The 25604-nt window shown below is 40.9% G+C and overlaps 1 protein-coding gene across 1 annotated transcript in view; it reads right to left on the bottom strand.

The window, feature by feature from the left end:
• Positions 1-24034, bottom strand: part of WWTR1 (WW domain containing transcription regulator 1) — a 70237-nt gene extending 46203 nt beyond the window's left edge. Inside the window, exon 1 of the mRNA XM_083848961.1 lies at positions 23372-24034. Coding sequence (XP_083705087.1) covers positions 23372-23763 — 392 coding nt within the window. The 5' untranslated portion in view covers positions 23764-24034. The remainder of the gene's footprint in view (positions 1-23371) is intronic.
• Between the last annotated feature and the right edge of the window lie 1570 nt (positions 24035-25604).

Raw genomic sequence — 25604 nt, 5'->3', positions numbered from 1 at the left:
TGTACTGCCCAAGCATCTTTGCAAGGTTTGAGAATCCTGGCCTCCCACACCAGCATCTGTACTCAGACCAGCCTGCTAGTCACTAGCTAACTACATGCAGATGACAGTCTTGCTGAAAATCACAGCCGGAGGGGTGGAGGATGCGTACATATTTAAAACAAACACACACACACACGCTACCTCCACCCCCCAAAAATAACCATACAACCCCCAAACTTTTAGATCGCATTCATATTGTTAAAAAAAAAAAAAAGAATCTGGACAACGTGGGCAGAGAAAGAGGATATGAGGATATCAGGATGTCTTTGACATTTCCTCCTCAAGTGGTAAAGAAAGGGAAGGCCATCAATCAAAATCAACTTTTGTGTGATAAGGAAAATGGAGCATAACTCTTTTCTCTTCCCTCTAAGATTAAAAAAACCCAAAACATTAGGACTCCTGATATTCAAGAAACACACCCATTTTCAGAATGTGAAGAAATTTTCCATTAAAATAATGACTCAAGTCTGGCTCTCATCAATATCTTCTCTACTATTCCATACTTACCCATTTAGAAGGTGCCCTCGGAACACCAGTGAACTTCAAAGGGTTCATCTCTTACCTGAAATGAAAAATCCCACTGCTTCTTCCAGTGAATTGATTCACAAGAAACAAATTAAAATTGGTCAAGTTTCTTGTAGCATCTTTGGATTCACATCTTTTTATTACCTCCTTGCTTTTAATTTTGAAGGATGGCTTGGAATACAAAAAAAAAATTAATAAAGAAATACTTCTTTTCACATTCAGTTCTGATTATCCATTGTGTTCTGCTCACACAACTTCTAACTCATGGGTTGTGTGCTGTAAGGTACCTCATTCTGCTACACAAAAATGGATCAGGTTCTAAATAGCTTTTTCAGGAATTTTTTACAAAACTTTGATTCCCAAAATTTCAGTTTCTGCTCTTCAGAACATGTAGTACAAAAAGGTGAGGAGCTGTCCTATTTCAATTACTTTTTTATTTTTCTTTGTGATTCATAGTGGAGGAGGTCATTAGCTAGCAGATGAATTTTTCTTGGACCCTATTTCTACCTTCCATATGATGAGCTGATTAGTTCCCATGGAAGAAAAGGCCGTACAAATAATGATACTAATCGCTGGAATTCAGAAAGTTGTCCTTTTATAATCCAAAACTACTGTGTATCCAGGAAATCCTGGCAGACATTCACTGTTTGCAAATGGTTGGGAAATATGACTGTTTGCCATCAAAAACAGATGAAAAGCAGGATCTGGTTAAAAGACCAAATCTCTGCCCAAGCAAAACCTTTCCAAAATAAAGATACAATGTCTGCTAGCTGATAGTTGACCTCAGCTGAAGAAGGGTGACGGTTCTGCACTGGTGCTCACTGGTATATAAGTTGAGCATTTTAAAGTGACACCAGGGTCTGAAATAATATTTAGTTGGAAAGGAATTGTCAATTCTGACACTGTAGTAATATTCCCATCAAATAGATTCTACTTGAAAGTAAAGCTATCTTTTAAAATTTTAAGTACACATGTGGACAAGCAAGATTTCCCTTAGGCTGAGAATAATGTACAAAAATATCACTTAACAGCATAGGTGCATCCCACTTATTTATAGCGGAGTGCACTGTTCAGTCAAGAATTACAAACCTACACTTTTTTTGAGGATTACTGGTACAACTCTGAGAAGCTGCATATATTTTCAAGGATTATACTGTGTTGTATATAAAAAGAATAATGTTGTGATACTGAAGCAGCATATAGTTACTAAATTCTTACCAGTTTAGACTCGGGTCCTAAGCCTCTTTATTTAGTAATTCAAGAGAGAGTGACTGATCAGGTTATGTTTAACTTACATATTAAACCTGGCTAACAAATGTAATTTCTGGGGAAAACAAATGAGAAAAAAGTTTCCTATACTCAGGAAAAATGTGACTATCTTTTGAACATTGGAAGGCCGTACTGCAGCTACAAGAAGTGCTGACAGTAATTAAAAAATAAAATAAAAAATAAGAAGTGTTATAGAATTCTGTAAATTTCCTAAAGCTACAAAACAAACGAACAAAAAAAAATCTGGTCTCTCAAATATGATTTTTAAAATATAGTAGGAATGAAGTATTTTGGATTAACTTCTTACCTGGAAAACAGTCTCCCTGCATTTCAATTGGACTTCTTATTAAATAAAGGTGCAATTATGTCACACTACAAATATTTTCGATAGACTGTATTTTAATTTAATTCAAAGTCTTAAAATCCTCCATGGTCTTTAAAAAAAGACAAAGAATTTGTAATATCCGAATTAATAAAATATTAGACGAACTCTTGACCAAAATTAAACTCTGAAGAGGCAAAAGAAACTTTGTGAGAATGCAAGTAAAGATATGCCCTGCAAGGAGCTCTGTCATCTTAGTAAAGGTTTGTGATGTTTTATTTGCATACGGAATTCAGAGGTGAGGAATAAAGCAGTATGTATAATTATTTTAAAAAAATAAACTATTTTAAAACTATTTAAAACTATTTTAAAATTTATCTGGTAAAATCTAATGATTTGTTGGTACTTTCATAATTTACAATAACAAAAGTGTTCAGAATGTTACCTGTCTGAGAGGTAAGAACAATCATTCTGCATTGAATGATGACACCGATCACACAGAACTGGAGGGGCAACATGCAGACACTGCCAACCAGACCACAAAACGGAGGGAAAAAGGCCAGCTTACCTTGTGCACCTCACTTAAAATCTGCTCCAGTCTCACCCATCTACTGGGCTCAAGTGACTATACACAATTTTTTACTTTGCAATATCACAGTTATCTTCCACTACAAAGGAAAATATTGTGCTATTACTGTCATCAAAGTTGGTGGCAGTACTTATACTAACTCCTGTTAGATAGACTGCATCATATAATACAACATTATGTACTAAGTTGTTGATATAAGGCATATAAATAAAAATGAATAGGTACAGGAAAGAAACCAGAATCACAGGTTTTTTTGTCATGGCAGCTGATTATTTTGTGTTGCCACAAACTCCTGATCCTGAGCAAAAGGGAAGCTGTGGATCCTCTCCTGGTCTTCCATACTCTAAAGTCATAAAGGTCATTAAATAACATGAGACAAGTAATAACTTAGTATTTCCATATGATTATTGTTTCCCCCAAGCTTTTCTGTATGCTCTCGGGAAACAGTGCAACAATACTCTCAAGAATAAACAAGTAGACAAACAGACAAAACCCCACAATATTACACACCAAACTTTTTCCTACAGAAATCTTAAAAAATGGAAAACTGCATATTATTCTACCAAAAACGAACATATGGTGGGAAAAAACAGAGCAGTCTTTTGTCCATGTTCAACGTGAAATGAACATTGCATGTGACAACTTCTGCTGAGATCCCCTAGACTTAATGAACAATCTACATGCCACCCAATTACTTGACTTTGAACGTCTCTGCTAAAAAAAAGGACTATTTCGTGCCTGTAATTTGCAACACTGTTTAATCACCCACAAAAAAATATTATTTTAAATTAGAAGATTTTTAAGCTTATAGTTGTCTGACTGTGCCCTCAGATCAGAAAGCCAGATGATGAATTCCTTTCTTATTTTACTTGAGACACTTGGAACCTCAAAGCTGAAGGAAAACTACAGATTCAATCATTGTTTCACAGGCAATCTCTCATAAAAAGAACTGCAAAAATTGAGAAAGTTTACAAGGCTATCCTTAGGACTGGCACAACTCATGAAAGGGCACCACAGAAACCAAATTGTAGTTTGCAGTCAGTAAGGTATGAAAACACACAAAGAGAAATGAAATTAAGTACCTTGCTATACGTTACCTGTGAACTCTTCATCTTGTGCAGTGAATGAGTCAACAAGCCAGGGAAACAATATGCAAGAGCTTAACTAAAGACAGCTTTAGCTATGGAGCTAAAGGATTTTACAGGGGGTCAAAATAAATGTTGCATAGGGAAATAAGAACTGGACCTAATGAAGCATCAGGAAGTTTCATGGAAAAAAAATGCGATTAAGGGGTCTGGTTACTATAAACATGAATGACTGAGGTTCTTCTTGCTAGTGTTCAAGAAGCATTTGGACAATGCTCTCAAACATATGGTTTAGTTTTTAGGTAGTCCTGTGTGGAGACAGGAGTTGGACTCGACAATCACCATGGGTCCCTTCCAACTCAGGGTATTCTATGATTCTATAAGAAAAAGGAGGGGAAAAAAGATGGGTTGAGATGTCATAACTGTTCAGGCACTAAAATTGCTTGCAAGCTAAACACACATTTCAAGTCCCCCTGTTCTTTTTTCATGTAGAATGTATGTCTGGCTTCTATTTCTAAAGAAACAAGTTGCTAGACATCTAGTTTGTAAAAAACGCTTAAAATGCCAGCAAGACTCTTCACAGTGTAGTCAGCTGAAGACCAGTAAGTCATTCAGTGCACCTTGCAGCAAAGAAAATTAAACTTTAATGAGTTCAGTATGGCCATGACTGTACAAGTTAACTCATTTACTGGTGTATTTCATAGCAGACAGTTAGCTTGCTAAATCTACAGAGCATGAAGCACTGCCTACAAGGATGACAACTACTCTATGGTTCACTGAGATACATCTGCCTCAAGAACTAATTCTGTAGGGGGCATCCAACAACAAAACCCCAGCAAGAAAATGGCATCTTTGGCAAAAACGAACAGTTCTGAGTTCAGTCCAACCATTCAGTTGCAACTCTGTGCTCAGAGAACTAGTGATAGTTATTCCTAGAACAAGTGATTTTTGCAGATGTTCCTACAGTACATAGTTGTCTTAACAAAATGGTATTATTCAACATCAAAAAGAACCTGGACTCCACGTGCATAGGCAGGTTAGAAGGCATGTCATTTATCAACTATGGATTTAAATTTGTAGTAATTTTTATGGCCTAATTGGACCTGGTTGGCGAGGTTTGACCACTGTCCTGGTTCCAGTTAGGACAGAGTTAATTTTTCCTCATAGTAGCTGGTAGGGTGCTATGTTTTGGATTAGGATGAGAAGAGCGCTGATAACATGCTGATGTTTTAATTGTTGCAGAGCAGTGTTTACACCAGGCCAAGGACTTTTCGGCTTCTTGCTCTGTCCTGCCAGCGAGCAGGCTGGGGGTGCAGCAGGAGCTGGGAGGGGACAGACCCAGGGCAGCTGACCCAAACTGGCCAAAGGGGTATTCCATACCATCTGGCGTCATGCTAAACAATATATAGGGGTGGCTGGCCGGGGTGGGGGGGGCCGGCTGCTCGGGGATAGGCTGGGCATCGGTCAGCGGGCGGTGAGCAATTGCATTGTGCATCACTTGTTTTCTTACACATTATTAATACTATTATCATTATCACTATTATTATTATTATTGTTATTATTATATTCCTGTCTTAATAAACTGTCTTTATCTCAACTCACCGGCTTCGCTTTCCCGTTTCTCTCCCCCATCCCAGAGAGGGAGGGGGGAGGGTGAGCGAACGGCTGTGTGGTGTTTAGCTGCCGGCCGGGTTAAACCACAACAACCACACAGAAAAGAAAGGCCAGTCCAAATTGTGTGAAGTGAAGAACAAGGATGTATACCTAGCTCATGTTTAATGTGATTGCCATCTTGCTTTACATTAAGATTATTTTAAACAGATGAGCATTACGCAAAAGTAAAAGAAAGTAAAAGTGGGATACTAGGATGCTTAATAATGCTAACAGATTAAGGACTAAGACGCAGTCTAGTCATTACACCAAATAAATGTGTCATTTCAACAAAAAAAATGCTATTTCAATCTCACAGAGATGTGAACCCCCCAAAACGCATCTGTTAAAGGTGACTCAAAATTAGTAAGAAAATGGATCATATCCATCGATTTCAGTGGCAGTTTGATAAAAATCCTGCAACCCAGTTACAACAATAAATAATCTTCCATTCACTTTCCAGTTGAAATAATCTTTCACTCACTTTCCAGTTAAATACCTCTGGGACTCAGCCAAATTCAGCTAGCTCCAGATCCCAATTAGTATGAAAATTTCCCAGTTTACCAACAAAAAGACTATGGAAACAGAGTGTTGCATTCAATCATCATGCAATGATGGACTGGAATGGAACACTGATCAGCTCTCAGTCCTGTTTTAACCACTGGAAACCAATATGCTAAAATATATTAGAGAATTTTTCACATTGGACTAACAATACGTTACAAAATATATTAAAAGATGGTTTTGTCATCAACTTCTTATGCTTATTAAAAATGTTAACTATAAATGTGAGTTGACAATGAGGATTTATGTGTGCTTTGTTTTTAATCCCAAACACATAATTAAAGACAAAAATATCTTTATATTGGATAACTGGAACAGTATTTCTATCGCCATCTTTGTGAAGATTCTTCTGGAATTACAGTGTCAAAGGAATATTAGGATAGAATAAGTCATTTGTAAACTGCTTATCTCTCAGCAGTGAACAACCACTTAAAAAGCTGTAATTTATGTAAAACTTCACTTATTGATTAAAATTTTAATGACTGTCATAGCTTTGTCTCAAAGAAAATATTTCCCTTCTGACAGTATCTGAAACACTATCTACAAAAGCAAGCTGCAACACTGACATGCATAACATGCAAACAAGAAATCAGGTCAAATGCCATTTCTGTATCAGACAGAACTTTTGCAGCGATATGCTCTTTCCCTGTGACCCTAAGAACAATTTCAGTTAAGACATTTTTTCCTGCTGTTCCTATTACAGTCACTAAGAGAAAACAAACAAACAAAAAACTAGCCAAATGTATTTATTAGGAGAAAATTTGTGTTCTGCAGTCAAAAGCTTAAAAGCAATTTAGGAGTTTGGGATTAAGATGCTTGAGGCAGTTGAGCTGGCACTGGTCATGCAGGTTGTCGGCAGTTACAAACTACCAAATGTATTTGAATTATTTTGTGCAATGAATCTGCAAAGACTGTAAGCCAAGTGGTATCACTCTTTATTTGGACACAAATCTAAAGTTTCTTGCAGCATTACCACAAAGGTAGGTTTCAGAGACTTCAGCTCACTGGATCAGATTAATTTCTGATGGTTTTGCACTTTGCAAGCACTCTTTAATTACAGTCAAGATGATCTTCCCACTGAGTATTTATCTGCAGAAGTAAAGAATGAATTTCATGCTTTCAATATATCAATTTCACTATAGTTTTTAGGGAGTTCACCTCATATCTGTCAGAAGGTAAAACTGTGAGATTAACAGAAGTCTTTTAACTTGACTTTTCTTAGGACGTATTCCTGTTACATTTCTAAGCTTCCATTCTCTGTCACGGGTATTAAACTAGAAGGCCTGATTGTTAAGTTTCATCGACACGTTTTAAGGGGAGAACTTCCACCAACACACACTGCAGCAGGGAAGACTACTGACCCCAGGATAAAGAACAATAACGGAGCTACTAGAGTGGAGGACCTGGCTATGCACGGCAAGGTGAGTACAAGACAGGTACCGGTGATACCCAAAAGTATCAATACCTCATCACTTACTAATCGTATACACTTATCATCATCCTACTGCAGTGGCTACTGTAGAACGTGATTTTTTATATTCCACTTTCCTTTCAGCATGCGGTCATTCTGCTTTTTACAGGTGCAAAATGTCAGTGGGTATTTCCACCAGGCAGGAAACCAGGATAGCAGATTGGCAGGCTTCTTTAATGCAAATCTGAGAAGAATCTGCCTTTAGGACTGACCTTTTCTACAGCAAAAAGAGCTATGCAGTATGTCATTAGTAACATGATTATTAATATGCAGGCTTTTTTCAGTCTACTGAAATTAGTTGGAACATCTTACTCATTAATCATGTAATTCCATTTCAAAAAAATCTCAAACTCATACATGGCCAGAAAGATTCTTCAACGCAAATTTCTACATTTGGTGTTTTCTCTTGCTTTGAAAAATACTTAGTTATAGCCAGAATCTGTACCTGTCATGGTGCAGCTGTAGTACTGAACATCATTGATAGGTACCATAGCTCACAAAGAAGCAAAGACCGGATGTTTTCAAACCACATCCTGCTGTATTGAAGCTGCTTTAATTTGAGGTTTTCATATGTGCAGACCTTCTTTGTTTGTTTTAAACAAGCTCATCTTAAATTGTTTTTCACGTGAGGTTCAGACAGCAGGAGGAAAACAGTAAAACTGTAATATCCCATCAGTACCTGACAAATAGCATTCAGTTCTTTTTTTCTTTTTGCTTTACAAACTACATTGTGAGTAATAGCATGCATTTCTTTTTCAGTCTGTGTTCTTTACAGCTTCCTGTTTTTTCTAGGAAAATGAATCAGACATTTGTTTCTTCAAGATAAAAAAGACGACTGGAAATACAGTTCTTAATAGAGGCCATTCTGACAGAAAAAGGAAATGTTCATGAGACAATATCCTCAGCAAAAGACATCTGTTTAGAAAAGCATACCAGACAGTATCCCATAACTACTATGATAAATGCAAACATATGTCTATACCTACAGGAAAAGTAGCACAGAATGGTAACTGGCAGTGCTCCCGTGTCTTAATTACATCTTCTTTGTTTTATATGCAAGGTTATGCTTCTTTCTCCAATAATTTTTTTCTCTGTTACAAGAAAGATCTGTGATAACTGCTAAAAAATAGCATATCAAAACCTCAAAATTTAGTGGATGTTTTGGGAAGTTTTTGATTCTAAATATATGGCACCAAACACCATAAGCAATTACAGTGCCCAAGTTTTGGCAGTTGTTTGACAAGAAAATCAACACAGTTGGCTCCATATGATAATATAGTGTGTCTCTTAAATACAAGGTTCTTTCTTTTGTTTGTTTGTTTTTTAAAAAAGCAGACAATCAGACGTGAATAGGATTACTGCTTTTACCTTAGCGCTGCCCAGATCACACAAGAGCTGCTTTCTGGATGTGTATAGCTCATGAAACCACTTCTGGTGCCATAAGCTGTTCATACATTTTCAAGCTGCAACACTAAATAGTGACTTGTCACAGCATTAAACTGCATCCAAATGGTTGCCAGTGGGAATGCCATAACAAGTCTGTTTCTATGAAATAATTCACATGAAACGGTAAATCTAGCTGTTGATATATGTAAACAGTATTTAAGGAACCAAAGTAGATTGTCCCTCTGTCTTCAGAGAGTGTTCTACCACAGAAAGAAAATATACCTAATAATACGAATCATCAAGTCACTGCAGATGACTGGTTAAAAAAACATTCCTCTAGTTCCTCTACAGATTTGGGTGACTATTAGCATGTACTAAGAGTTAGCCTCTTCTTTACAATTTATGAACTTGAAAAGAACTGTGAAGTTATTTGAGAAGCTGTTGTACACTGAATTATGGTATACAAGTAGAACATAAATTTGTAGTCTTCTATATCATAATGTAATATTCTCGTTATGTACAAAAGGAAGGAGACTGTAAAAAGTCAGGATATTATCTTCCTATCTGAAGTTTCTGCAATCGTTTTAACAGGAAGAGCAGGCTTAAAAAATTAAGCAGTTTTTACGAAATATAAGATTATATGTGTTATACGAAGGAGTTATCTCTAATAAAAGGGGACTGGACTAGATTCCAACTACATCCTATGTTTCTACAAAATGACCACAGTAAATAAGAATTTACATTAAATAGTTCCATAACATTTTATTTTTTTTGCAAAATTTTGTCAATGAATGAGATTTCCCATTCCCTAGAACACAAGGTGGCTTTTTTGTCGTTATTTTTGTTTGTTTGTTTTGTTTGTTTTGGTTTTCTTGTTTGGTTGGTTTTTATATATTGTCATAAGCAAACAAGGTTGACAAAACACTCCTGTAATTTGTTTATATGAAAAAAGAAGTTTTCAAACTTCTGGTCTACACTTAATTTTTTGGGAAGCTATAAAGGCCCCAACTGCTTATTTGAAATTGGATGACACTTTCCATCTCATTACAGTCAAGTCAGTTTTAATCTCTTTTTGTCTTAGCACTGCCTTCAGTGTCTAATGCATGCAGAAGAAAACAAGGAGAATGTGCGGCTGTACGTCATAATGCCTGGTGATACTGTGCTGATTTTAAAGATGGAAAATTTACATACCTTTTTCATTTTCATTATTTCTGCTTTAAAAGCAGTTGTCTTTCCAGTCAGAGAAATCTCAGTGAAGAAGCCCTTACAGTTCGGTAATTTTACCACACTTAAAAATTTGAATGGGAAGGACGTGTATATGCTCACAGTTTGGATGATTAATCTTGGGGCAAGCAATTCGAGTTACTCAGACTAACTAGCTACTGAAGTATTCTGCTTTTCATTAGCTTTCATTAAGGTAATACAGCAACCTATGATGAGAATTTAACGTTTTCTTCACCCAAAAGCAGTGTGATGGTTGGCCCCATAACCTGCAGGTGCACCTCCGAGGTGAACCATGCTCCAAGCCAGTGGCCAGCCTTAAACCCCTCTACACGCCTGTATCACTGGCTCGAGATTCTGCTAACAGGGGTCCAGACTTTATTTATGTACTTCTCAGCGCTATAATGGTATTTGCTCTTGAACCTAGAGAGTAAAACATCTACACATATTTTTATTATTTTTCATTCCATTTTTATTCTTTCTTTACTCTGTCCTATGCTCTTAAGAAGTCCAATATAATCGTATCTGTTTAAAAGAAAAATCTGTAGAATTAATTAGAATAAGTATTTCAATAGTGTACCTCTCAGTAGACTATTTACTTAATTATTAAATTCAGAAAAATTACCAAGCATTTTTGAAGTCCTTTTCAATGGTCTAACACAACTACATTAATTAATTATAACTAGTTCCACGAAATCAGGTGCTCTGCCTATCCTAAAAGAGCAATGCTGTTCTCACGAAGTGCAATACTCCAAAGAAGAAAATATACATTTGTTATGTGCATACTTGCTATGTATACGTGTTCCACCTCTGAAAGAAATCCACTGAAAATATGACGAATATAACCCACAAAATTTTGAGGTGAGAACTACTACAGCATCCTAAGAATTGATTTTTTTCTCACAATAAAATCGAACCTAGGGAGGAAATATCCTACATTGTAATCATTGTTAAACAGAAGTTATCTAACAGCATGATACAGGTGGGTGAGACAAGTGGAGGTGAACAAAAAATTCCATTGGTGAACAAAAACAGATTATTCATAATGACAACAGAGTTATTTAAATTAACTTTGAAAGTCAAGCACATCTGGTTAAAGTCCTAGCCAAGACGTCTCCATGCTGGGCTGGCTACTAAACACATCAGTACAAAGATCCTCTTACTTTACCTGCTTGTAGGAAAAAATAATCATTATTCTGGGTCCGTAAAATGGAAATTCCAAAAATAAATTCACGAAAATAAACCTCTGCTCTGTCTCATATTAGCAAGTGTTAAGCACTTACAATATGAACTATCACCTACAGAAGTCGTGGAGAATTTAACACCTCAGACCATGAACTACCCTCCACAACTATGAAAACTGTCTAGTGATTAGAGAAGCCTTATTTGGATTAGATGAGGAATATTGGCAATATCAGATAATAAACTGAAATAAAAGCTTGAACCAATATGTGGAATATTAAAAATAGGATAAAAAATGCTTTGTTGATCCTTTACAGCTAGTGGAGAAATACATTTTCACACGGTCTCTAAAATCATCACGTCATTTACACACAGACTCCAAAGGCAAAGCGAAGCATAAAGCGCACTGTGAGTGCATCTCCCACACTAGAGCACATTGGCATTCTGTTAGGGAACTGACAGGCTGGAATACAAATTCTCAAAGGGCATTCCTGACTTCCACGTCACACTCTCTGCTTTTGGAGGGGGAATCAAAGTCCAGTCACGGTCACTGGCAACCAGCTAGGAAGCCAGCTGCTCGGAGCGCAGAAGGGAATGCTGAGAGCTGGAGCCCACAGGGGTCACTCCACTAGTGCTCTCCATACACAATTCTGATTTGTGTGCTTTGAGCTACGGTCATCTAGTCCTTCTTGAGTAAGGATACAAGAGAAGAATAAGTCCATCAATTCAAAATGTAATGTTATGGGACTGTTTTCTCCTTGGGAAGAGTTGAGGGGGACCTCTTTCTGTTAGAAGGCATATTCTCACTGACTCATGCTCCAAGCACAAACAGCAGCACACCGGCAGGGTCCTGACACACTGCACCGCCACCTGCAGCGTGACGCACTCCCTGTCCCGCGGTCCCTGCACAAGAGACGCAGGGCTGTGCTGGGCAGCGCGGTGGGGGCTGCTGTGAGCCCCAGCCACGGCCCTGCAGGGCAGCCTGTCCCTGCACATTGCACTCTTAGCTCCATCCCACCTGGGCCACCAAGCACGTTTTGCATCATTCACTTCGTGCCTTTGTAAAGCAGCAGGGTCTGGGTCCTCTCCTTCTGGACTCAATCTTGACAATGCATCGTTAAATTCCTACCCACAAGAGTAATCCAAGCCTCAATTACAGATCTGTAGGATCAAAATTCTCATTTCCAAGAATGGAAACCATTACAACAATCACTCAGACAATTTCATTTCACAGAGCATCTTTTGCAAAACGAGATGGTTTTGTACCAGTAAGTTACCTAATTTGATATTTTGCAACACTTTTTTTTTTTTTTTAGATTGCAGGCATGATTAAAGACACTTAAAATATCTATCAGAACAGCTAAGCTCCTGCCTTTTCATTGCATCAACTTGTTTTTCTTCCACTGACTTATAAAATAAACAGTCATAAAACAAGTCCAACAGCACTTTTCATACAAGAAAGCCTGCTGAAATTGTCTTTAAAAAAAAAAAAAAAATCAAACCCAAAACCCTAAGCCCTGAAGTGAACTATTTGAACTATTAATTCTAAACTAAAACATTTGTCCAGTTATGTGTGGCTGAGTGTAACACTTAACAAATGATCTGTTGCTTGATGTCTCAGACTTCTCAGAGAACTTTATTTTCCCGTCCAGATGTAAATTAAAAGCAAGGGGAAAGGAACAATAACAAGCATTCCCAAGGCTGGAAAAAAGTACAGAATTTTGGCTGGGTGACCTTCAGCTGAGGCTCCACTGCAGCTGATCACATCCACAATCCTTGTACCAACGACTGTCTACAGAGGCCTTTACAAGGCTGTCATAACAACTTTGAAACAGACCTCTTAAAGTTCTTAATCTGTTTGGGGGCAGGAGGGAACCTAGAGCAAATCATAAATGAAAAAAATGTAACCAGAACATAATCAAAGCAAAAGTAAAATCAGTACCTCCAGAAATTTTCATAAACAGATTTATTTATTTTTAATTGGAAATGTGCATGTTCTTCCCCCTCTCTTTTAATGTGCTGACTGATTGAAGATTTTTCTGTTTTCATATTTCATACAAGACCTTCAAAAAGGTCTTTTTTTTTTTTTTTTTTTAACCCTGGGAAACTCAGAGATCTCAGAAAATGATCTTTCCTAGATTTCAGAAGATACTTTTGCAACATACAGACCTTCACTGACTACCCTCAGTGCTGAATCTTCAACAAAACCTTAATTTCTCCTAAACATAATTTTTTTAATGTTCCACTTCCAGCGAGTTGTAAATAATCTCACTAGAAATCTCTTTTATTCAGCTTTACATTGTCCACTCTTTTGCAGTGGCATAATGTTATTGATTCTCCACCACTATGAAGTCTTTCAGTGGCAGGTTAAATCAAAATGCCTATTATGAAACATGAATGAAGAAGCAGAACCCTTGGTCATCCCCCCCCCCCCCCAAAAAAAAAGGTGTTTTGTCTAAAATTACAATCTAACACTTGGGTGACATCAGGGCTGAGATACAGTGATGGCAGTATCTGTGAAAAATCATCCCATAACTGGGGAAATCTTCACTAAGAACTAGCTGTCAAAAATGCCAGCTGTACCTGATGCAATATGAAGGGATGTAAAAGTCTTCGGCATCCTGATACCACTCCTGGCTGCATGGCTGCCTGCTCACTCGCAGGAGCTGCAGGTCGCACCTACACGCATTTATTCAACGCATGAAAATCTGGTCCATGGTTTTCACAGTAACTTCACATCACACCAAATCCTCATTTTTGATGTATGCCTGTGCAATTGTCACATATATTTGAAAAAAAAAAAAACACCTCACCTCTCAAGACAAAAACCATTACATTCCTGTTTGAATACATACAGTAGAATGAGTAAAATGTCAAAAGTGATTATGAAAATGTAGTGCCAAAAACTAACACGAAATAAAAAAAAAAACCTTTGTGAAAAACTCCCACGCTAAATCCTGCTCTTGTAAGCTCAGAAATGTTGACCTTTTACTACATTCCCCACAAAGCTGTACAGTGATGACCACACAGTGCAGGCTGCAGTCATTTACTGATGCAAAGTCTGCTTTTGTGTGAGTCCCCAAATATCCAACCTAGGTGAACCACGGCTCTGGCCAGAGGCTGAAGAGAAATGCATCCACACAATGTACCTACTGGAGTGGCTGTAAAATCACACAGAACAAATGCTGACATTAGAGAGGCTACTTTTGTCCAAACTGTCCAACTAAGAAGACAATCCAAAGCCTTTCTAAGTGGTAATTACGTTTACTCCTGAAACCCTTGAAGATACCGTATTTTGAGAAAATTCTGAAAACATTCACATTTGCACCTTGACATGTGCAAAAGTCTGCTTAGGCAAAACAGTTACACAAATTGGATTTTCTTTCTTTGCTTACTTCTTTTTTTCCTTTTCTCTTTCTTTCTCTCTTTTCAGAAAAGGAGGGTCCAAAACCACCAAACCAAAACCAAATTGTTTTTCAGGCAAAGCGACCTTTGAAAATACGGTCTGTAGATCTAACACACCGTAGTCAGTGAAGCTGCCTTCTTCTTAGGTCTGTAAATTCCGTTCTATGGAAGCTCTGGGGTGTAGACTGTAGTTTGCACAAACTATTCATTTGACAGAAGACTGTTGCTTCATTCTGTGACACACCATTGCTCACCAACCAATTGCTGAAAAGTAGGAATGTAGAACATTTAATAAAAACGCCAGCAATTGAGAGACCAGGAAAGTTGAACACAGATGGGGAAAAAAAGGATTACTTGTGGTGTAGGGCAAAAACTCAGACATCCTTCTACGCATAAACCTGAAGGGCAGACAGCATATTGAGCCCAAAAAGGACTAGGGACAGATTGGTACCTGATGAAAAGAAAGGCGCATTCTGGCCAAGAAAGCAGTGAGGTGCCCGCAAACAGAACATTGGGGCTGGGCAGACAAAGAACTCACCACCGCAGGCATGCTACACCCGGGCTGCAGCCCTGCTCCTCCTACACGAGGCAGCAGCTGCCGAAGCACAAGCCATTGGCCGCCAGAAAGCACAGGACAGCCAGCTCCGTCCTCTTCACCTCCCCTTTCCATCGCAGTGCTCTGTGGCAGCACTATAGGCATTACTTCAGTTTTAATGTGGCACGTTCTGCTCAGCTCTCTAAGCAGGCATTGCTCTGTCCCCTCCCTGCAGCTTCAGTCACACCCACCTTGGAAATGGCCAAAGGTAGGGAAGAGGGGACACTGGTGCCGTGCAGCACCCTTGAGTCCCACGTAACCTGAGTTCACACAGCAGTCACAGGCATTAACTCTGGGTCTGGGCTTTGACTTAACCAAATGCAACAAAATCCCCCCAGAACAAACGAAAACCTGACCCCCTATCACTCCCCCTCTCTCTGAAACGAGGGGGGAAATGCCACAAGACTGTATGCTGAAATTCAGCCTACATGACGTTTCCTTTGGATCTAATTGCTTCCACACAATTTGCATCTGCTAGTCACGCTAGGTCCCAGAGCACAAAATATTCTCTGTTACAAAGGAGCTCTTGTCCTCCTCCCACCTCCATAATCAAAGCGAAGGACATGTGGCTAAAACCAAGCAGAGCAAGTGAAATAAACAGGTTTCTACCTTCGTCCAGAGCACCCAAGCAGGAGACAAGCCCAGGCCATACTGCCGACTCCACCAGGATGTGAGGGAGCGAGCAGTGTGGGCTGGCAAGGACGGGCTGCATACAGCAGGCAGGCCGAGAAGCAGCTGGCTCTGCATGCTGACCTCTATTTGCAGACTGTGGAGTGGAGACGGTTAGGGCAGGGCAGGTTGTCTTCTAGATGCCGCCTACAGCAGCTCACAAACGTCATGAAAACAAAACAACTGGCTGTTCCTACATGGAGCAGTCCAAACCATTCATAAAGCCAATTCCCCTGTAGATGTTTCCAGAAAACATCTACAGGGGAAAAATGTTCTCATGACGGCATTAACACCTGATTCTACACCAAGATTCATTCCAAACACCACAATTCTACCACATATTTCTAAAGTGCACTAATTGACATTCTTTTCTGATGATTTATGCATAAAGCAATTGTATTTTAATCTTGTATTATTAAATGGATGTGTGATTGTTAGCATCTGTTAATGAACAAATGATGCTGGGCTTTGGGTTTAAAACTAAGACTAACGGATGGATTTAAGATAAATTTCACTAAACCATTGCACTTCTCTGCATGCACAATAATTGTTCACTGATTAGCTTAAAAGTGTACATCAGTCCAATACAATCAATTTTACATCAACACAACAGTGTTTATAGAAGGGTTTTCATAGATTTCCTGAATTACTTAGGAGTATGTATACTTGAATTTAATACAACTTTTGTGTCTGGACAACCTTTCACAACAAGTTTCTTATATATTTCTTCAAAGGAACCCTTCTTGGCAACACTTCTAAAGTCAACACAGTCTTGCATTAAGCTTTCTTTGCTGACACTTCACAGCTGACTAAGTGAAAATGTAGATCATATCCTAATGCAGAAAACCCAGGAACCCTGCAAAAGGAACACATCCTCAAATCAATTTTATTCTAGATCCGCCTCCACCCTCAGACTTTATTAAGCACAACATTTTAAGCACCGCAATTTTTATTAAGCAGGGCAGTTGATGTGATTTTAGATTTTGAGAAAACAGCCTATTGATCACAAAAAGACACTATCTGGGATTAGAAAATGAATAATTATCAACTGTCATTGAAAACTGAACTGCAGCCATTCCTACTATTTGGATGGTATTCCTACCATCCCCAAATTCAGAGGGAAAAGGTGACTTATAGATCCTTAGTGGTTTTTTTTAAGTTTATTTATTTTTTTAAGAGGGGCTATAATGTCAACAGAGAAATTAGGTCATTTTTTTCATTTCAGCAGTATTTTATACATTTATATCAAAAGAAGTTATTTATTTACCCACATCAAAATTTCTTCCAGTGATTCAGTTTGATTTTAAACAATCTATTCCAACCTTTTATAACTATCAACGGAGAGAGACACTTTAATTTCCACAAAGTTAAGTCAACATACGAATAACTTTTTTTTAACCTCACTGTAAATTGAAAGCATAAGCCTGGCAGATTTTCCTGTTAGTATTCAAAACAGACACTTTCAAACAGACCATTACAATGAGTGTCAGTAAACATGATCCATTGCTTCAGCTGAAGCAGATCTGCAAGAATCAATCTGCAATGCGATAACTTACAACTGCTCTTTTGACTATATTCAGTCAAGATCTAAAATAGACACCTATCAGTCAGCAGGATGTGACCCAGCTCTGAGAAGGACCATCCAAAGATCCTAGAAATAATTTTTCACATTTCACTGGGTTTCTGCTACAAGGCCATTGTTGTTAATAACTAAAGCTGCATGCTTGACACATTCATGTACCTTTGCATATAATGACTACAAATGCAGTCACAGCCAAAAAAGTGTTTGATCCAAAATGAAAAATTTGAATTCATAAGCCAAAATGTGGTCCATTATTATGTTTTGTTTTGTTTTTTAGTATGCACATTAAATTGCAAAACTCTTAATCTACTAAGCCACTGGTGTTTCCCCACTTAGTTTGAACGCATGAAGTTTTATAAGTAATCCGAAAATACTATTTGTTGCCTCCTGCCAGCAAATGAATGCTTAAACTTGTTCTTGACTTCTGAATTTAAAAATACCATTTGGCTAAATAATGATCATAGTCCAATAATCATTAAAATGTTAGCTAAAGAAAAATACAAAGATCAGATATTCTAACATGCATGGCTCAGATATGATGTCCTGCAACCAGCTTTTTAATTAAAAGTTTCACCACAGGATCACACCTAGTATGACAGATAAGAGCCTGAAACTTGCTGTTAAATGGCAGGACCTTCAGTTCACCGCATTCAGTAGAAGGTCAGTGAAAATAGGAAGCACTCATCACTTTGTAAGCGCCGTTGTGCTGAGAATGATGGTACAGTCTGAATTTTGAGTTGCATCAATTTTACAACAGACATGATTTTATTTCCTTCCCAAGGCAGAGATATGCAACTCCGAATATAGTCAAAACTTTTTCATACACCAAATGTGACTTTTGGCTTGATCACCAGAAAAAAAGTGAATGGCTATGCCCCACTTCCAAAAAATAGGCTAGCAAGTGTACTCACTTAAGGGAAACTGGACTTTAAAGATTATGCAAAATGCAAATTTTAACTAATGAACCAGTTCAGCCATTTTACTTTAAGAGAAGCATCTAAGAAGAAAAAACTACACCTGTCTCACTTCCAACAGCTTGCACTTTACCTTACCTTTACCTTTGCACTTAACCAAGCTTGCACTTTGTGCATAAAGTAACAAAACCAAGTTGATTTAATTTATTGTCCATGCATTTCTTACACCATTTTGATTGACCTTTATTTCCCAGTATTTTTGCTTCCATATACTCCTTTGATAAAAACACAAATATATTAAATTATTACAAACTTTTTTTATGTGGAATCTATTGCAGGTCTAATATAGCACCAAATATGGAAATGAATCGATTAAAACTTCCAAGTCAAAAAAAGAAGCTAAAGAAAAAAAAAAGAAAAAGGAAGAAAAAATGTCATGTCAGTAATGTTCCATGATGTACTTAGGAGCTAGTCATACAGAACTTTTCTTAGAAAGTGTATATACTCTGTTTAAATACATTTATATGTATATATTCATATACACGCCAAATACAGTAATTAAATCTTATATAAAAAGTCAAGATGTACATGAAATATGATTGCACTCCGTACAAACATATTAAATTGAGAAACTTAAAGCTGTGATGCTGAAATGCAAGTTCTGACTGGAATCATAGGTATGCAATTCTAATGAAGCAGAACAGCCTGAAAAGTAACAGCTTGGATATGGTCTGGTGTCTGTGGCTTTTACTAGTCTGTCCCAGTAACGACGTTCAGTATCAGCAGTCCTTTAATAAAACTTATTGAATATTCTTATGATTACCGATTCTGCTTTTCTACTGCGTCTTTTAAAAATTAGATGCCCAATTTTTGGAGCATATTCAAATTTAGTTATATGCCTACCTTATAAGAAATTTAGACCATATTTAGCAGTGAAATAAGACAGTTATTTCTTAACAATGTATAAGGTGAATTTCTGAAATCCTTCTGTCTTCCGTCGGGCACAAATCCTATGAAGGATGATGAACTAACTAGCAAATTTCTGTTTTGAAAGACAGCTTTCAAATTCTATTGGTTTTCTTGCTTGCATATAGTACCAGAGATTATTAAATCAAATATGCTAATTAAATTTTAATTCTGAAAATATTTTTAATATTTTTGTATTTCATGTATTTCAAATGTTCATTTGCAGGAATTAAATGACCTAATTGCATATGTTTGAAGAGTTCTGGTGTTCATCCTCCCTCCTACCTGACAGCACTAGAACTCCTCTAGACAAAGCCTCAAGCTTTGCCAAGAGCGAGGTCTGGCCCAATCTCAGAACTGAGAGGCCGAAATTGCTCCATATATCATGCTGGCCCTGTTTAAGCAGGGAGCCAATTCTCAGCTTCACAAAAGTTAAGGAAGTTCTCTGGATTTATAACAACATTATTAAAACAGCATTTGAACCACGGACTCCAGTCAAAGGAGCAATCAGATAGCACTTTAATGCTGTCAATCACAGCTTGTAAATTTGGTTTTGATGTGTACATCCCAAAACTTAGTACTCCCTAAGAATCTTTAAAACGAGGCAGAAAGGTGAGCTATAGTTGAATTTCCATTAAAAAAATTCGTATTTTATCACAGCTTTCCTGTCTGTCAAGAACTTTTAAAAGTAAGTAAATATATGCATCAATACCATACAGACGTCATTAGTAGCAATGCATCTCAAAACTGTCTTGTGCAGTTAACTTATTTTTAACAAAGGAATACTGGCGAGGAGAGCAGTTTGGGCAGTAAGTGTAAGGAGACCACCAAGACCCCACCTGAGCAACCACTAGATACAGGGGAAAAACACTGCCCAAAGCATGCATGAAACGCTCTGAAAGCTCTGTTCTTTTGCAAACACCTCTCTCCAACACACACCAAGAACAGCAAGGATGCGTGGCTTCTTGGTTGGCACTGTTTTTCCACCAGGACCAGAGGAAGCTATACTGATGTGAGCCCCACCTTCCAGGGTCTGCCTCATGCCCATTAGTGGTTGGTCATAAATGTGGACCAATACTGTAAGTGTCATATGAATAGATTAAGGTGTCAAATTTTTCATTACTTTCCAACTCAGCAGGGTAACGGTCTCGTGCACTGATCTTCCCATCTCCCGCCTGTACTGTATGACCAGGCTCCCATGGTGAAGTCCCTCTGCTGCGCAGCACCGAGCGCAAATCAATGTGAAAATGATCGCGACCCTGCAGAACTAACACGAACTGCTCTCATGGAAGGGTTGCATTTGGAAACCAGCTGGGCACTTCAACTGTTTTATTTGTTTTGACATTTTCAGGGAAAAAAAAAAAAAAAGTATTTCCATAGCATTTATATTATTTTTTGTCTGAATGTTCTGCTGAACCTGTTCAGTAATATAAAACTGACCATGCATCAAATCAAGCTTTTCCACCAACAGAAACCAGCAGGAAAAACTTTGAACACGTCAAGCAAATCAAACACTGAAAGTGATTAGCCTTTTTCCCCCTTGAACAGGATTTTATTGGCAAATATGTCCTGGTATGGCAAATGTTCACTGTAACATTTGAAAAAAAACAACACTGTATTAAAGATAACAGCCGCAACAAGTTTCACAAATCTGTTCAGTGCAAACACCATACTCTCTATATTCTGTTTACCTTCTGGAATGAAATCACACCCTGATCAAGAAGCACTGTACACACACTGAGAAAATATTAAAACTTAAGTCTTCGCATTTGAAATATGAGGTTGCAGCACCTAAAAACAAATTGGTAGAAAGTAATACTTGAAAAATTCTTTTCACTGAATATGTGTACACAGCTCAGCATGTGGATCGATACGCAACTGATATTCCCACTTACCAACCTAAGAGCTACACAAGGCAGTTTGCCTGTCTTTCCAGAAATCCTTTTTATCAGAAATAAATCATACTTAAATTTTTTTTCCATGCATGCACACAGAGAAGAATGCTTTAGATAACATTGCTGTAAGCGAGTGTGTGTTTATTAGTCTGTTTTCCATCCCCCACTTCTGTGGCTTGGTATTTAATTACAGGGTGGAGTGGTCCCCAGGCTACTTATGTTTCTTCCAGCCACAGCCAGAAAACTTCTGCAGGAACGGACATGCATGAGTGTGATCACGACAAGTCCCAGCTGGTTCCCGGTCAACAGCGCTAACCAAGGCTCACTGCTGACTGAGAGGACTGCTGCTGCCTTCTTCTAGTAGCTCTTGGAAACATGTTACACGTTCAAATAAGAGAAACTGCTTGCTAAACTTCAGCAGACCTTACAGGCTTTAACAGGACCTAGTCTGGCTATATGCTCTTCATTTCCTTCTCAATTTTCTTTTGCTAATGACTATTGAACAAATCTTTATCAGTATGCTGGAAATAAATAGCTTTTTTTTTTTTTTCAACAGACACCACCTCAATATAGGTATGCTTGGTCTGACCAGATAGGACTTTCAAACTCATTGTCTGATGAGAACCATACATAATATTGCACAGTTTTAAATGATGCTTTCCACTAACAATCTTAAATTTCTACAGAAAATGCTATTTTCAGCTGAAAAACATTACATAGCTTGCAAAACACTGCAACTGAAACATGACCATTTCATAGCTAAGCATTACCACAAAATGCACCGAGTTCTAAAGAAATACATTATTCCAATTAATTTTTAAAGAAATGAGAAAAGTTCTGTTGGATCAATAAAACTGGGGAAACTATATAGACTAACTTAGATAACAAATGACACACACAATTAAACATTATTTTATATTAAAAAGGATATTGTTAATCAGAGTATTACTGTTGACAGGATTTGGGAAAAATAGGAAAGATGCTTTGAGTTTTTATCCATATCTATTTTAACACGGGACTTGCATTTTTTGGCCTAAGCAACAAGAATTCAGCAGTTTGGAAAACGCCATCTCTGTGCCAGAAATGTGTAGCGGGTGAAGGTGAAACCACGTGAGCGCATTTTGATATTAGGCAAAGGCTGAACGGCAGATGAAGATTATGTTATCTGATCTTCAGTCAGAGTTTGAAAGCACTTGCTGGTCGAGCCCCAGCGAGAATTTATGTAACATATTAGTTTGCGAGCAATCTGTCGCGGTGCTCCTATCAGCAAGCCTCCTCTTCTCTGTCGTGCTCTATTGGGAAAAGCGCGCCCAAAGTACGGAGCAGCAACGTCTCATTTACACGATACACCAGATTAACGAAAGACTCATAAACCCGGACCCTGGGGAGCGTCCTCCCGGTACCACAAACCACACACACCAGCGTACAGAACGGCAGAACGAGAAGGGACGCGCGTTCGCGCTCTGCTGTAACTCGGGGTGCGAGAGGCGAAGACCGAGCCCCTGCACGGAGCGACCCGAGGGCTGCGCTCTTCGCGGCTTCCGCAGCCGCCGGGCACAGAGGCGGCCCGCGGCCCCGCCGGCTGCGGACTCTCCCGTTTCTGTGAAAAACGAGCGCCCTGCCCTCGCGGGGCCGCCACGCGCTGCCCACGTGCCGGCTGTCGCGCCCGGCCCGAGGGAGCTCCGCGGCCCCGGCCCCGGCCGCTCGGCTGCCGCCGGGTCAGCGCAGCGCCTCCTCGTCCGCACCGGCGCCGGGGCAGGGCGACAGGCCCGCCCGCACCGCCGCCTTGCCCCCGTCGCGGCCGCAAACTGTCTTCGGGCCTACGGAGCTGCTTCCCACCGAGCTCCCGATGTCGCCAGCGGGACCCTCCGGCCGGGGCCGGCCGGCCGCCGTGCCCCGCAGCGCGGGGCCCTCCCGCGCCCCCGCCCGCCGCGCCCCGCCCGCCCGGAGCCCCCCGCACCGGGACCCGGCCCGGCCTCGGCGCCCCCCGCCCGCCCGCTCTGCCCCGGGGCGGCGGCGGCGGCTCGGCCGCGGGCACTCACTTGAGAAAGTACCGCTGTCCCGTGTGCGTGAGAGCCATCTCCCAGCCGGGCGGCAGCGGCAGCTCGTCCGTCACGTCGTAGGAGCGCTGGCGGAGGTGCCCGTGCTGCGGCGCGGCGGCCGAGCCCACGAGAGAGGCGGGCGAGGAGTGGGAGCGGACGTGCTGCGCGGCGGCGGGCCTTGGCGGCGGGCCGCCCGAGTCCGTGCTCGACTGCCGCGAGTGCGAGCCCGAGTCGGGCTCCTTGAAGAAGGACTCGGGCAGGATCTTCTTCCTCCAGGAGCTGGGCTTGGGGTTCATGACCGCGTTGAAAAGCGCCTCGAGCTCCGTGTCCAGGTCCTGCGTGACGTGGATCACCTGCTGCCCCGGCGGCGGGGCCGCGGGAGCGGGGTTCATTTTCCGCCCGTCCGCCCCGACGGCGAGCGCGGACGCCTCGGCGCACAGGCGGTCGCCGGGGCCGGCCCCGCCGCAGGCCGCCGCCGAGGACGTGCCCTTCGGAGCCGGCCGAGCTGCTCCCCAGCAGCTGCGCCGCTCTGCCGGCGCGGGCGGGCTGCGAGGCGGGCGGCGCGGACAATGCCGCTGCGTCCCGGACGGCAGCGACGGCGGAGTCCCCGGCGGCCGACGGAGGGGCGGGCGGGTCAGCCCCCGGGCGGCGCGCCGCCCTCCCCCGCGCCGGGCCGGGCCGGGCCACGCCGGGCTGCGGCGGGGCGAGGGCCGCGCCGGCCCCCTCCGCCCGCCCCCCGGCGGCCCGGCCCTCGCCCTGCCCCGCCCCGCCTGCGGTTATGCAACGGCCTCGGAAACTTCGGGTCCGCGGAGAGGCCGCGGGCGGCTTCCCGGCGTGGCGGAGCAGGCCCGAGGGGCGTTCCACACAGCCGCGCGGCCCGGGCTCTGTCAGCGCCGCCGCCGCCTCTCCCGTCCCGCGCGAAGTTCGCGGAGGCCCTCAGGAAGGCGGCGCCAGGCGGGGCCGCGGCTGGGCCGCAACCCCGGTGCCCGCGGCTCCGGTGCCCGCCGGCCTGGCCCCGACCCACGGCCGCCGCGGAGGGCCCGCGGGAGCGGCTGCTCCAGGCCCCGGCCCAGGCCCGCTGCACCCTCCTGTCGTGCCGCAGGGCGAAAAGCGTCGCCTTCGTGCTCAGGGATCCGTCGGGCATGTTGTCTCCTCACGCCACCGAGAGAACTTTCTGTCAACCTCGTTAGCTTTGTTTTTAACGCATCGTTCAGGAAACTCACGGGTAGTACTATGTGAGCAAAACGATGCTTAACTAAGCTTGCTCATAATAGCAAGCATAATAAGCAAATCGTAGCACAATTTAGTGATGATCTGCCAATGGGGGCACGTAATGGGAGGGGAAAAAGGGAGCAAACGTTCATGGTGACATGTACTACAACTACTTTGTAAATAAGAAAAGGTTTAACCCTTTGCTGACAGACATGAATCTAGCAGAGTTGTCTCATGAATCTTTCCAATTCTCTATCCGTTGGTGATATTGCAAACGCAGATGTGATTCTATTTGGATTTATTCTGACTACCTTCTCATTGTCCAGTAAGTCTAATCTAGAAGCCAAAGCTGCGATCAGTAATTCAGTAGCTGCATCTGTAAGGAATAATGTCACAAACTTTCCATCTTCAGTGCTGATTTTTACAATAGGAAGCATACAGTGTCTTTATGACTGCACATACAGAGATACCGCACATTGGCTGTACTTACACAGAACTTTTTTCAGTAATGCATTTCTTTATTCGTTTTGTTTCAGTAGTTTGGACAGAGACCAGGCTATGCTGGTTGATAAGAACTAAGAACACATCCTCCTCAGTAATCAGAATCTATATTAGAAAAGTTTCAGGTAGGGCCTTTTCTCTTTTTTCCTTCCCTTTCCCTTTCCCTTTCCCTTTCCCTTTCCCTTTCCCTTTCCCTTTCCCTTTCCCTTTCCCTTTCCCTTTCCCTTTCCCTTTCCCTTTCCCTTTCCCTTTCCCTTTCCCTTTCCCTTTCCCTTTCCCTTTCCCTTTCCCTTTCCCTTTCCCTTTCCCTTTCCCTTTCCCTTCCCTTCCCTTCCCTTCCCTTCCCTTCCCTTCCCTTTCCTTTCCTTTCTTTTTTCTTTTTTTCTTTTTTCTTTTCTTTCTCTCTCTCTTTCTTTCTCTCTCTCTCTTTCTCTCTTTTTTTTTTTTTCCTGAACTGATCTTGTACTTGTTTCTTTACTTAAGAAGAAGTATCAACTGTTCTGAAATTCATTTGGCTTCT

This window comes from Anser anser (assembly GCF_964211835.1).
Source record: "Anser anser genome assembly, chromosome: 9".
In the NCBI taxonomy this organism is placed as follows: Eukaryota; Metazoa; Chordata; class Aves; order Anseriformes; family Anatidae; genus Anser; species Anser anser.
This window is presented reverse-complemented; position numbering and strand designations above follow the sequence as displayed.